At 43.2% G+C, this 14,974-nt stretch overlaps 1 protein-coding gene across 6 annotated transcripts in view; it reads left to right on the top strand.

The window, feature by feature from the left end:
• Nucleotides 1-13,835, top strand: part of Hecw2 (HECT, C2 and WW domain containing E3 ubiquitin protein ligase 2) — a 307,191-nt gene extending 293,356 nt beyond the window's left edge. For all 6 annotated transcript variants that reach the window (XM_041668108.1, XM_041668110.1, XM_041668109.1 and 3 more), the window contains one exon: nt 7,245-13,835. In XM_041668108.1, the coding sequence (XP_041524042.1) occupies nt 7,245-7,356 (112 nt within the window). In that variant the 3' untranslated portion in view covers nt 7,357-13,835. The remainder of the gene's footprint in view (nt 1-7,244) is intronic.
• The last annotated feature ends 1,139 nt before the right edge of the window (nt 13,836-14,974 follow it).

Raw genomic sequence — 14,974 nt, 5'->3', positions numbered from 1 at the left:
AAACCACACATAACCCACAGGAATCTTTCGGATTAATTAGACAAAGGTGTGTCAGTCTTTGGGAGAAAATGCAGCCCAGATCTGGGACTAAGAGCCCAAAGCCATATTGGGTCTCAGAGCCGCTTGCTCCAGGCAGATTCCTCAGCACAGAGCACAAGCTCCTGACCCTTCGGCTTCCTTTTGCTGAACATGGGAATTCTTTGAGGACAGAGACCAGACCTTTCTTCCTCTTCTACCTGAGCAGCTCAGTGCCTGACATGCAGCCTCTGTTGAGTGGGCGTTTGTTTGGCAAGTGAAGGAACAAGGAAGGTGTCATGCAAGTTGAAGATTTAAGTTTTGATCATCAGAGGTGGTTTGCATGAACACGGCAGGGGATCTTCACGGGGAGGGAGAATCATATGGGTATTTTCCTCTTAGTGAGAAGATTCTAGAAATGAAAGGATTAGAGCCTTCCCGAACACCCATGGGTCCGTGAACTGGGAACTTGAAAAGCCAGAAAGGGGGCGGAGAGGCACTACCAGAACCCCCAGACACATGTATAACCCCGAGAATTATCTTCTCCAACCACAACAGCTGATAGACCCCTAAGCACACTCACTTCCCTTGAAAGCAGTGCCCGCAACACTCTTGCAAATAGGTACAGTTTGAACCCCATAAATCAGTTTGAGAACACGCGCATTGCCAGAGAAGTTCTGACATTGCAAAATGATACTTCACAGATCCTTGCAGATCTCCCGGTGGTTTTTTTTTTTTTTTAAATATTTGTTTTTGATCGGTGAAATTTCTTGACAGAAAAGTAGGAAGAGGAATAAGAAACCTGACACGTGACCTGTGAGACATCAGGGCATTTGAGATGAGAGTATTGGCGCATTCTACCTCCCAGAGCCTGCAAGAGAACTGCTTTGGTGCCAACATTTGATTTTTGTATGACACCTGTTACTTAAAACTAGATGCATGATTTTCTCTTCCTCTCTTTCTCTTTCCCTCCCCCTCCCCCTCCCTCCCTCTCGCCCTCACTCTCTCTCTCTCATGTACTTTCTCCTATTTTAAAATCTCAATTTTCATTTCTTCTTTGTCTAGCATTTTGAGTGCTTGAACAAAAACCAGGATGACTCTTGGGTACAGGACATGTGAGGGATACGTTAGTCAGCCAAGTGGCTTGTGCAGGCATAACTGATGCTCACTGGGTTTAGGTAACTCAGTCACCATAGGAAGCCCAAAGGAGGGCAAGCCTGGGACCCTGTGTTTAATATCAGAAAAAAAAAATCCAGAAAATGCTGAGACAACCGTTAAGTCAGACCATAGATCTGGGGGCTGGGGAGTGGGGCTTTGCTTTCTTTTGAGTGCTCTGGCTGAAGAGCTTGAAGTGAGGTAAACTCATTATGACTTCAGGGTGGCTGGCTTTGGAAGATTTGAAAAAACATTCTCTTACTGAGACTGAAAAAACTGGGTGCACTTTTGCTGCCAATATCAACACAGTTCAGAGGCCCTTTTGGTACTTTCTACTAGTTTTTTTTTAGGACATGGAATGAACTTGGGGTGGGTAGAGTATGAAAAGCCTCAGAGGATTTTTTTTGTTTGCTTGCCTTTTTTTTTTCTTTCTCGTACTTGGCTCATCCAACAAGCTGATGGTAAATATTGGGCAACTTATTTAACCACACTCTTCCTCAATTTCCTTATTAGCAGCGTTGTTTGTGTGCAGTTTTGAAATATTTGCAAGCACACAGAATGTCAGCGTGGCGATCCAATTTAGAGAGTGTATTTCTAATTGGCTTGATGTCTCTCCAGTGGTGCAGACCACCTACAGCAGAATCATTTGGAGTAAATCTTAAAATACAGATCACCAGGACACCCCCCCCCCCAGCCATCCAACTGAGAATCTCAGGGACAAACCCCAGACTCCTTGGGTAATTCTGAGGCACACCAAAATGCCCCCTGGAGGACCTCTGTTCTCCCTCCCGTGAACCTGAGATTCAGCTTGCTAGTTTGGTGGCTGAAAAATCCCCTGGTATCTCCCAGGATCTTCTGGATTGACCCAGATTTGATAGTTGTCCCCAGAGATACTGCGCCCTGTTACTGACTAGCTCCTTAAAAATTCCAACATACACACACCCCGTAATCCTTTTCCACGGATGTTTGTGGCTATTGTGCAAAAGGCATACAGCATGCCGAGGACTCACAGCCCACATTCAGGGGTTGCATGGTAGGAGTGAAGAATGCAGCTGGATATTGGGCTTCCATGAGGAGGCCCCGGGGGGGGGGGGGGGTTGTGGTGCTATTTGTTTGGATGATGTTGTTGGGCCACTTGCTTATCTTTGACCTTAGGAAAACCATTCAATCCTTGCACATGGCTTCCCCGTGTAGAATATAGGCGCCTGTCTCTACCTTCATGAGACTTTCTCCAGAGGATCTGTTTATTCAGAAGGAAAGTTAGGTTGCGGTAACTACATGTTATGCAACCAGACGTAACTTGAGAAGCAACGATGACTACATTGTGCAGCAGTGACGGTGGTTACGTCTCGTGACTGAGGAGGAGCAAAGAGAATATTACTCCAGGATGAAGTGGTAACTTAATTGGGAGGCTAAGATAGGAGGTTTGCATTGAGTACAGGCCCAGCTTGAGCTACATTATGTTCCAATCTACCCTATGCTAGAATCTCTCTCTCTCTCTCTCTCTCTCTCTCTCTCTCTCTCTTTCTCTCTCTCTCTCTCTCTCTCTCTCTCTCTCTCTCTCACACACACACACACACACACACACACACACACACGCCCAGTGGTTCAGTCCTCCCTTTCATGTTGAGAACTGAAATCAGGACCCAGGCTTGTGGAAATTCCTAGATAAGAGGCAACGGCAAAGATGCTACAGAAACTGAAAGGGCCGTACACGATTCCTGTTCAACCTCGCTTCAGCACTGACCCTTGACCCATGATCATGTCCTATGAAGTCATCACCGCATTCCATACCTTTCCTTGTGTGCTCGAGGACCTTGACACTTGGTACTAATTTTCTGGTTGCTGCCAAACAAACCACGCAAACTTAGTGATTGAAAATGCCCCCGCAAGTCTTTCTGTGTTTTTGGTGCAAGGGTTCAGGCAGGGCTTAGTGAAGTCTACACAGCCTCCCAAGACTGGATTTGGGTGTCTCCTGGGTTTTTTTTTTCTCAGAGGAAGACTCAGCCAGGGAAGGGTGTGTTTCCAAGCTCCTTTAGACTTCAGGCTTCGTGTCAGCTTGCTTCTTCAAACTCAACAAGAGAGTCCATTTTTTTTTATTATATAACATTTAGATGAGTCAATAAGAACCCTGGAAAAATGAATGGTTTCGTACCCATTAGGATGGCTAGACTAAAGATTAAAAAAATACCAATGTGCTGGGTAGTTTTATGTCCACTTGACATAAGCTAATGTAAACTATAAGAGGAGGAAACGTCAATTAAGAAAATGCCTCTGTAAGATGAGGCAGTAGACAAACCTTTAGAACATTTTCCTAATTAGTGATTGATTAGTGATAGGAAGGGCCCCGTCCATTTTAATCGGTGCCGTCCCTAGCCTGGTAGTTCTGGGTTCTATAAGAAAGCAGGTCGAACAAGCCATGATGAGCAAGCCAGTAAGCAGCACCCCTCCATGGCCTCTGCATCAGCCCCTGCCTCCAGGTTCCTGCCCTGCTTGAGTTCCTGTCCTGGCTTCCTTTGATGATAAACAATGGTGTAGAAGCCTAAGCCAAATAAACCCTTCCCTCCCCAAGTTGCTTTGGTCACACTGTTTCAGTTTAGCAATAGAAACCCTAGCTAAACTGGGTGGTGGTGGCCGCTCACGCCTTTAATCCCAGCACCCAGAGGCAGAGGCAGGCGGATCTCTGTGAGTTTGAGGCCAACTTGGTCTACAGAGCAAGTTCCGGGACAGCCAGAGCTACACGGAGAAACCCTGTCTTGAAGCACACACACCCTAAGACAATAAATAAGATGTAGAGAATGAATGTTATGAATGTTGACGAAGATATCAAGTGATAAGAGCTCCTGTACACTGCTGGCATGGATGGAAAATGTGGAACCAGTAAGGAGCACTGGTGGGTCCTTAACATGTTAAATACATCATGTTCCCACAATTCCACTCCTGGATCTCTCCCCCAAAGCCTGAAAGCAGAGATTTGCAGAGATTTAAACGGGTATTGCATGCGTGCAAGTCAGTCTCTCTCTCTCTCTCTCTCTCTGTGTGTGTGTGTGTGTGTGTGTGTGTGTGTTCACAGCAGCAGTGTTTCTGATAGCCAGAGGTGGGAAACAGACTCACGTTCATCAATGGATGAAACGATCAACAGATCATGGTATACGCACAGTGGCCTGAATGAAGGGGACCCTGAGCCATGGTTACAAAATCCACCTTAAAAACATTACGCAAAATGAAATAAGCCAGACACAGTGAACATATATCTTAAGATTCTACTTTAAAGTACACAGAGTAGTAAAAATCACAGACAGAAAACAGAACTGTGCATTCCGGGGCACAGGAGGAAGAAAAACGGGCTCCATTTACTGTTTGATGGAGCCAGTTCAGAAGCGGTATGTCAGTGTTCTGGAACTAGCGGATGGGGCCGGTTGCTGGTCCATTTGTATTCGTCTCTGTGCCTGCCGCTGTTCTAAAATGCCCTGACAAAAGCCACAAAAGAGAGGGGAAGCTGGTCTTAGCTCACATTTCACGGGGCACATCCATCCTGGTGGCAGGAGCTTGAGGTGACTGATCGTACTGCACCCAGTCTGGGGGCAGAACCTCTGACGAACGCGCCCAAGTCTCCTGGGTCACTTGCCTCCCTTTCAGGTGGACAGTCAACAGTAGCCACCACACTGCCTGAGTGCCTTTGATGCCACCAAACTGAGCCCTTAAAAACATCCACAGTGGCCAGGCAGTGGTGGCGCAGGCCTTTAATCCCAGCACTCGGGAGGCAGAGGCCGGCGGATCTCTGTGAGTTCAAGGCCAGCCTGGTCTACAAGAGCTAGTTCTAGGACAGGCTCCAAAAGCTACAGAGAAACCCTGTCTCGAAAACAAACAAACAAACAAAAAAAAATCCACAGTGGTAAAATTTCACCACCATCAAAGCATTAAAAAGGAAATGTAGGGAAAAGAAAAGGTGAAGATCACAAAGCAGTGAATCCTAAGACTACGTACACCTGTTAGACCAAGACACGAAACTGAGAACAGTGAAGTGCCTACCATACCTCAGTCACATGGGGTAATAAATACTCCCTGGCTGTCACACAAAGTCTGACATGTTATTCTGTTCAAACAATATTTCACTTCTGTATTTATCCCTCACCTGCCCTGGAACAAAAATGAAACCAGGTATATATAAATTTCTATTTTTATTTTCTTATTGGTTTTTTTGAGACAGGTTTCTCTGTGCAACAGCACTGGCTGTCCTGGGACTTGCTCTGTAGACCAGGCTGGCCTCAAACTCACAGAGATCCACCTGCCTCTGCCTCCCAGGTGCTTGGGATTAAAGGTGTGTACCACCACCGCTCAGCCCAGATATATATATTAATTTCAGAGTTTCACACCAGATAGATTTTAAGCCATCCCTGGGACTCTGTTTTGCCACATTAGTAAAAACTTTGCCTTGGGATCCAGATCTGGGCTCCATTATAAGGAAATAACAAAAGAATTATGATAAATACAATTCTAGGATGCTTGGTAGGGTTTTTTGTTTTCATTTTTGTTTGTTTGTTTTTAGTTTGCCCGCAAAGATTGATGAGGTGATTTCCACCAATATGTCCAAGTATTTGAGGTATCAGGAGTGGAAAACCTGGAACCTTAATTTCAGGGTTGTTTAACAGAGCCCCTCACATTCTCGTTTCTGTAAGTTATATGAACGCACACATGCTTGCTTAGCTCTGTTTTCCATGGGTCATTGTTATCGCTGGCCATCAGGATACAGTCCTCTGGTGATGAGGAAATGTATCTAACAATGCAGCTCTATTATGTGGTCCAACACCACGTGCCAGCCATTCTCTGAAGCGTGTTTCTCTTATTTCGGTGAATCTCACCCCCTTCTGATATCAACTGCCTTATTGTATTGACTCCCATTTAACAGGTAAGAAATTTAAGTCTCAGAATTCTAACACAACACTCCAAATCACACAGCTGGTACGGATGGTAAAAGGGGTACTCAACCCCAAATCTCCCCAAGACCAAGGTTAATCTTCCCCCGTTTAGTATCGCCTACGGGAATAGTATTTTATATTTACATCATAAGACATACATGATTTGTAACAATAAAATTTGCACATTGCTTTTGTATAAATATTGTGGCTCCTCAAACTTCATGTTACTTCAGGGTCTTTTTTTTTTGTTGTTTTCTGTTTTGTTTTGTCTTGTTTTTTGTTTTTCTATCTCTCTTAAGTCTAAGCTACTTAGCCCAGCAAATTCTCGTGCGTTCAGGACGGGGCATTTCCTATGCCGTGTCAAAAGTGCAGATCTGTTCCCTGATAAGATGTACTATTTGGAGACGAATTTTTTTTTTAAATTGTGAATCAGGTGAAAATAACAGGAAAACACCCCCCCCCCCTTCTTGGCAAAAGAGCAGGTATTTCTAAAAAGAGCACTGCACACAACTGTGATTTAATGGCCCTTTTTCTTGAGTTGTGACGGGTGGGAAGGCAGATTAGAGCACACAGTTCAAAGCAGTCCCAGTGTTTACTGACTTCCAAACACAAGTCTAGCCAGGGACTTTCCCCCAAACTCTGAGCCATAGTCTGGGCTTCAGAGACAGTTTGCTGGTCTTCCCTGCCCAAGGAAATGAAAAACTGCCGGGCCCCAGACTCTCAGAGGGGCACCCTGGCAACTGGCAGTGTTGGAAGGGAATCAAAGTGCATCCCTTGGCAAGGCCTTTATTCTTAACTTTGAACAGAGAGGAAGAAAAAGGACTAAACTTGGCGTTTTCATTCTCATACAGCTCAGCAAGCAATACTATGCACGGAATATATCTTCTAAAGGTGACGTGTAAAAAAAAATTCCAATGTGTCCAACTCCTCTAAAGAAAAATGCAACTCTGAATTTTTTTTTAAGTTAAAACATCTTCACTTTTCCCAAAATAACTGTGGAAATGGTAACAGATAAATTCAAATAAGAAAGGAAAAGGCATTCTTGTGGGTGCGCACATGCACGTGCGTGCACGCGCCCCCACCGCACACGCATGCGTACATGAGCGCCTGAAGAGGCGCTTTCGGTTTTTCTCATCATGCTTCTTCTGTTTGCAGAGCCCACACTTGTTTTAACCGCCTGGATCTGCCTCCGTACCCTTCCTTTTCCATGCTGTATGAGAAACTCTTGACAGCAGTCGAAGAGACCAGCACCTTTGGGCTTGAGTGAGCTGGGAGGAGGATGCTCGGCTCTTGGCGGACAGGCAGCGTCAGAAGCCGCCTCCGGAAGAGTGGCAGAGCAGCGGTAGTCTCCAGCCCACGGTTCCAGGAGAACAAACTGCGTGTTGCTCTGGAGGAACACAGGCTCGTGTGTTGGGGGGCTGGCTGTGAGTGCCCTTGGAAGCCTTGGGGTGAGCTCGGGGCCCGTGGAACAACCCAACAGTCTTTCAATCAACAGTTCTTGACTGCCAAACCTTTTCCCATGCGTTATGTTTCAAGATAAAGGTGAACCTGCGCTTGAGCAACTCCATGGGGGGACTTTCAGTGACTCGGGCGAATCTTGGAACGCTCCCGTCGGGCATAACTTCAAGCCAAACTGGCAGCACTTGGCCCAATCTCCAAATTAGTGCAAGTGGAAGATTATCATAAAAAAATATATATTTCCCGAAAGTACATTTGTTTAAGCCCTAAGTTATAACCGAAATACTCATTTCTTGCTTACGCGTGCCTGCATGGTGTCCACTATAGGTTTCGACATTCACGGAACGCGAGCGAAACGGAAGTCAGTATGAGGTAACTGTAAAGATTGGCCGCAAGGTGGTCCTGTAACAGTGTATATGCAAGTGGTATGTGTGTCCTTGCGGCTGAAGACAAACTTGTTCAGTGAACTGCTAATGAGAGATCGGATGCTTTATAATGCATGAAAACAGATGTCAAATAACTAGCAATTAATCACAGCATATCAGGAAAACGTACACAGTGAGTTCTGTTTATTTTATTTTTTTATAGGTTCGTTCTATTTCTGTTCTCTAAGATGTATATAAGGACCTAGCTACCATATTGTCCGTACCTCCTCTTCATTTTCACGTTCCGTGCTTACTCGGGCATCTGGCTAGTCTTGTCTCCTTGTAAGCCCGCTCAAGGGAAGTAAAGGGCCTTTTATTTTTATAAAGGTTACAAAAAAAATCCCCCCAAATATTTTGCACTGAACGTACCAAAGTCGAAGGGACATTACAATATGACTAACAGCAGCTCCATCTCTTGCTGAGTTACAACAGACGTTGCTTCTGAATCAGATTTCCTTCCCAGTGCCGTGGCAGCCACTGCAAGGACTGTGCATCTAAGTAATAATTTTTTTAAGACTCACACTATGTGATAGTATGATATGCATTTATTTAAAAATGCATTAGATTCTCTTCCATCCATCGACTACTTTACAGGATGGCATTTATTACAGAAATTTCGTATTCCTCCTCCCCGCTGCTTTTTATTTGTACAGCATCATCGAACAGCAAGCTTGGTTAGGGAGCCGTCGGCGGTGTCAGAGAGGTCAACTCTCCTCGTAGGAAGAATTCCACTTTCCCTCATCAGTGAAGATACCACGAATTGAAACTCTCAGCACTATATTTCTAGGCCTGCATTTTCACTGATGCATAACTTTCTTATTAATATCAAGAAAAAGTCTTTTCTATGGTCTCTCAGAAACTGCATGACATCACTGACAAGCCTTCTTAATTTAATAAAAGGATATCCTTCATTTTAATTGCTTTCGGGACTGTCCCATGCTATTGTTTGTTCCTTGATTTATGACATCGCTAAGCAGATGCAGAATTCAGTGAGGTGGGATGGAATTGAGGGCCGGGAAAACCATTGGATTAGCATTTAATCTGCCAGTCTGCGGGGAGGGGCGTTCCAGGCATTCCCTACACATTGCTCCGAGCATCTTGTTTATAAGTGGCGTGGACGTCTGTGGTGGGATGTGGGTGACTTTGCAGGTCACGGGCTTACATGCACAGGTACCCAGAGGTGTGTAGTAAGAGCAGTTACTCTCCTGCTAGTGAAGCTGTGTGTCCTGTTAGATCCTCAGGAGGAATGACGCTCAGGTTGTGTTACAGTGTTAAAAGATAAGCACTGGATGTGGGGAAACATTCCAGGAGAAAAGCTTATAGGAACCTGGGAAAGATATGAAGACTATTTATTTGTATACTATAATTGGGCCAGAAAAAAAACTAAACCTTTTGACCGGAATTATTAGTTTGTACTTATTTGCCATGAATACAAGTATATATTTAATTTTTGCAAACTTCTTTTGTTTGTGTTTTTTTCATCGTAAGGAAAGCAGAGCACACCAACACGCTCTGAGAATCACACTTTGATGTGTCAGAGCATCCCCTGACTGACAGCTGCCACAGGGTCTCCTCACGGGAAAGCTGCCTTTCCTTCAAAAGTACATGTCTAGCTAGGCCGCGTTAGTGTTTGTTTGGTTTGAGACGTTTTGCCACCCACCGTAGGCCCTATTGTTGGCGGAAGATATTTGAAATAACATGTACCCCTTTATTTCTAATTGATGCTATCTTGTTGATGCTGAGGCATCCAACTTCTCAAATAACCATTTTAGATGCGCTCAGATGTTCTTAAAGTAGTACGATTTAGTCTAGTTGGCCCTGTTCTGAGAGTTGGAAAATGATCAGAATTGAAGCTAGCATATCAGAAAACCAGGATAACTTGTCTGCTGTTCTCCGTGGGTAAAACCAAAAGCACACGACTAACTTTTACAGCTTGTAAAAGTTAGACAACATAGCCACTGAATAAATTAGATGTTATTGTATACCACAATTAGAAATATCCATAAATATGTTCTTCTGGAATGTGAACCCCAATAACTTGGCTCTTTGGTTTGGTTTGAAGAGATTTCTAAATGAGGCTACTAGCAGCATAAAAGACAATTTTGGTACCCCATCATCGTTCAAAGCACGGACACATCGTTGGGGTTCTCTTCGTGCCAGTCACTCATTTGATGATGGAGCCCCCAAGAATCTGAATCTGGCCTCCAGAAAAACGCTCACGGTCTACTAGAGAGGGCATTGAGTTTCCAAAACATTTTTCATTAAAAAAAAACCGAGTTCTACAATTCATGAATGAAGAGAGAATAACCTATCCGTCCCCCCCCCCCCCCCCGCCCCGCCAGAGTCTTGGTTATAGCTTCGTGTATGTGAAACCGTGTAGCTCCAAGTCATCATCACAGATGTGCTGTTTCTCTCGGTAACTACAAAGGTGTCAGAATATCAGTGCTGGTAAATCTTGAGACCCAAAATGCATTCATAATGAGGAGGGCTTTGAGTCTACAGATGGAGCCTGAGTTGTGAAGGAGCAAGTCAAGGGTCTTTAAATTATCAAAGAAATATCATCCTAGATAGAAAAGAATAGAAAAAAAAAAGAAATATCAAAATGAAGTCTGGGTATTTCCTCCCATCCCTGCGCTACAACACACGTTCCATTTTCGGTGTAAAATATCTCAATTCCTGAGCCAAAAACCACACCCGGGATCAGAACATCTCTCTGGCGCACAAAATGAATGGAAGTCACTTTTCTAGTACATGCTGTATTTATACTTTAGTGGTCACTCTGTAATAAATAAATATAAAAGATGCAATTGAACTAGAGAAGGAATACATTTTGCAAAACCAGAGTGCAACCCCTCCAGACATTCTCAGTCCATTAAACTCTAGTCGTAAGGACTGAGGTCTGTTCACAGCCGCCCTGATGGAAATGTGAGAAAGCCCGAAGCGCTGGAGCCTTTGTTGCCCAGCGCTGAAGCGCTTCCCAGTGTTTGCCAGAGCATCCTCATCCTCCTTTGGTCCTCAGTGCTCGCTTAGGGAGAAGGATCAAGCTCCCGCTGGGATCGGGCTCATTTCTCGCGTAACTGGGGAGATGAGTTCTCCTACTTTGGTGCCGCGATCCTGTTTCATCGCGGGAACTACGAAGGCTAATGTTTGTACCGATCTACTCGATTTTCAGACTTTCCTTTCCCGAACTCTCACTTTCTCAAACACGCTTCAGTTGTGGCGCTCCTGCGGAGGCCATGGAGAAAGGAGTATATCCGTGGAGAAGGCTCTTCACCGGCACAGTGTTTACATGTCCTGCCTGTGGGAGCAACTGAAGACCAGTCTGGTTGTCTTTGGTGGGCTTCCTTGGGGATTATGTAGAAGCAAGAATATGGAAAAGGCCATTATTGATTTTTGCTAAACCCGAGTCTTCAGAGGCCTGGCAGCTGGCTCCCAGTGATGTGGAGGAAGGGACCACCCGCAGCTTCCGTTTATCTTCCTGTCTTCCTGATATTTATTCAAATGACTTTTTTTTTCTACCTTTTGCACTACTTCTCACAAGGAACATAACTTATAATGAAGAGTCTAGAGTTTTATTCAATTTAACTTCATTCAGGAAATTCCAGGGGCAGGAAACGAGGCCGTTCTCTCATGACAAGGCACCACTAACCCCACATAAGAAACAACATGCTGTTGAAAAAAATACAGCCTGTCCCCCTCCCACGTCCCCAGTTACACTTGAGATTTGGGTCAGCTGTTGCAGAGTGGTGTCCTCAATCGGCCAGCCTACTCACATGTGACTTGACTTTAAGTTAATGAGAATGTCCCCCTGGCAGCAGATTCTAATCAGAAGACTCTATTTGCTTCGAAGTTAGTTTTGTTTTTAGATCATCTGTCTAGCACAGAAGCAAAGGAACCCCAGAGACATCAGAGGTTTCTGGGCTGTAACTCAAGGTCCAACCACTACCGTTCAAAGGTTGGTTAAAAAAATAAAAAGAGATGCCTGGCAATTGTACCGCTCTGGCCATCTAACCGTAACTGCTGTCGAGATTCAGGAGTAACAGCTGCATCTCCAGGAACTGACGTTATGGATAGAAAGAACGTGTTTGACTCCGTGAGAGCCATCAGGGTTAGGAGTGAAGGCGCATTTAAGATCGCAGGAGAGCCAAGGAGACAGGGGAACATTGCTGCAAACACCATCAGACTCAGAGCATGCTGAAGGGGGAGTCGGAATGTGTGACTTTTCTGAGTTGAAAACAATGTCTTAGTTTTGTGAACACACTGATGGGCCATCTACCTGGTGGGAGATACCCATATTGTGTGATTTCAGTAAGCTAGTATTTCCTGTTCTGCAAAATGTCATTTAGTCCCAAAGTTTTAAGGCTAACCATAGCTTGATCAGGAAGCTCAACAGTTTGCATTGATTTTTTTTTTAACTTGGAAATTATTGTTACTACTATCAAACGCTATTTTTGAAATAAAAGTGCTTTTATTTCATTATGGTTCGTTTGTTTTTACAGCTGACATTAACATAACTTTTGAGATATTCTCACTCTCCAATCAGCTCTCCAATTAGTGTTGATTTACACTATTATAATAGTGTAATATTACACTATTTATTATAATAGTGTAATATTACACTATTATATTGTTGATTTAACATTTCCTATTAGTGTGGAAAGCAAGCTCTGAAGTGTGAGGTTACCGAATCACAAAAGGAGACCGAATGACGGCTTCCTACCAAAGAAGTTAAGACAGCAGATACATTTGCTTCAGTTTTGATGGTCAAGGTACTTGATTCTGATTTCGTGATCAAATAGCTCAACAGGACAGATGGCTCTAGCTGTTTATGATTTTTATGTCTGGTGGCCTTGGGCAAGTGATATCTTCAAATCCAATTTCATTTTAAGATATGACAAACCTGAGGAATGTTGATAGGAATGTTTATGATTCAAAGTGAATCAGCTACTACTGGTGTAGGTAAGAAATCATCAGTAAATTCTGGTAATTATCACCTTCTGTTAAAAGGGATGGGTAATGTTTAAGAAACACCTTGGAAGGGTGAACCAGGAAACACAGAACAGAATGTTTTGTTAGGACATCAATGCCCTAAAAGATATAATTACAGCTTATTTTTCTTTATGTAATATCATAAGTAAAATATGGGGGCTGTTAGCACACTGGAAAGTGCATAAGATTACATGTTTTTATAATAGGGGTGCAGGCATTCCAAAATAAATGAATGAAAAAAAAAACCTACATGCATCTCTCTTGCCTCTTACTGAAAGTATTAATCTAATTTTATAATAATGCTTACTTTTTAATATCAAGGCTCTGTAAAGACATTTTATTTCTAAGATTTCAGTAGAGCACAGGCGGTGTATTTTTTAAGCCTCTCTGTCTCTTCACCAGCCCCGCCCTTCATGCCCACTGTACCATAGATCACAGTAAATTGTCACACTTCTGGGTCTGTTGATTTGATTTAAGCTTTGTATTTCTTCGGTGTAACTTTTAATAGAGAAAACTAATGGGAGGTGTTTGATATTAGAATAAGATTACACAGCCCTCATTTGACCTTACAGTAACATTTTTTTTTAAGGCACATACTATAGGGTGTTGGTAGCCGTCCTGGAAATGCGTCATGACTGGCATTACACAAAGCTTACAACTGAATCGTGGACCAGTTGTTCATTTTTTTCCGGGAAGTCTGTATTCTTATCCTCACCTGAGCCCCTGACTCTTGTGTTGTATTTTTTATGATTATGAAATGCTTTGACGGAAAGATATTTTAATGTGTACAATTTGTTTTATTTTCATACTGATCTCTATTTTTGTTTAAAGCCATGTTACATCACGAAATCACTTAATCAAAAATAAATTCTTCTTTTAAAAAAATGAGTTGGGACTTTTCTGTCATAGTTTGGGGGAAGAATAAACTCCAGAAGGAGAAAATTAGGGATACAGTACTTGGGATTAGTAGACAGTTCTGCAGACATGTTAATTTCTCCCTTCATTGGATTCGTAATCAAGGATCTGTTTTGTTTATCTTTACAAGAATATTTTTGTTCTCAGTGGTGCACCAATGGATGTTACAGGAATTAAAACAAAGCATAGGGTTTTCACTCACGCATTGAGTCTATTTGGTAGGTCATGTTGAACCTTTAACTCATAATCATATGTACACCAGCTCCCCTACTATCGCCCAGATCAATATAATCTGAGGGTCATGTATTCATGCCTGGAAAAAGCCGGTAGGAAAACTGGCTGAGCCTGAGCAACAGACCAATGGGGCTTCCAAATATCTTGCTCCTTCAGATCCTAGCCTTGTGTAATTCTGGTCCAGCATTGAAAATCCGTTGATTTATAAGGAGAAACGCAGCGATTCAAATGTTGGTATGATTGTTCCAAACCGTTTGATATATATTAGACGGATCAAACCCACCGTGTCCACAGGTTGAATTTGACTTATAGAGGTAGAGTTTGATACCCTTGATTTAATCCATTAATCCTTTATGCCTGGCTTAGTAGTGACCTAAATGAACTGCCCAAATAAAGAAAATGCTACTAGGACATAGTAGTTAATAGGAGAGGAAGAAGAAAGGAAAAAACGTGAACACATGGTATGAAAGGCAACAGTTAGTAGCCAGGAAAGGGTAGCTCTATAGTACAAAGGCCAGCAGGCGGTACCTGGAGTTTATACTTGAAAATTACATAGTATTAGTATCTTTCTGCAAAACTAGCTTGTGTTGGTTCATATAAGAGGGTCCCTGTCAAGATGTCATGAGTCTTGAGATATCATTAAACCCTTTCTTTGATAATCTAGATTGGGGATTCTACTTTCTGTAGACATGAGAGTTTGAAACAGGATTTCACTATTACAGGTTTGCACTGTTGCTGCAAGACAAGCGTGGGGGATGGCATTCGTGCCTCTGACTTCCTGCTCTGCCTTTTGATTTCACCGTGTCTCTGTCATGATAAACTTACCTGCTCTTGTTTTGTTCTCTTAATGTAAAGCTCAAACCC

The sequence above is a fragment of the Microtus oregoni genome, unplaced genomic scaffold, assembly GCF_018167655.1.
Source record: "Microtus oregoni isolate MIOR12 unplaced genomic scaffold, Mior012 000018F_ref0000195, whole genome shotgun sequence".
Taxonomy (NCBI): domain Eukaryota; kingdom Metazoa; phylum Chordata; class Mammalia; order Rodentia; family Cricetidae; genus Microtus; species Microtus oregoni.
The sequence above is the reverse complement of the archived record's forward strand: the minus strand, read 5'-3'. Positions and strand labels throughout refer to the sequence as shown.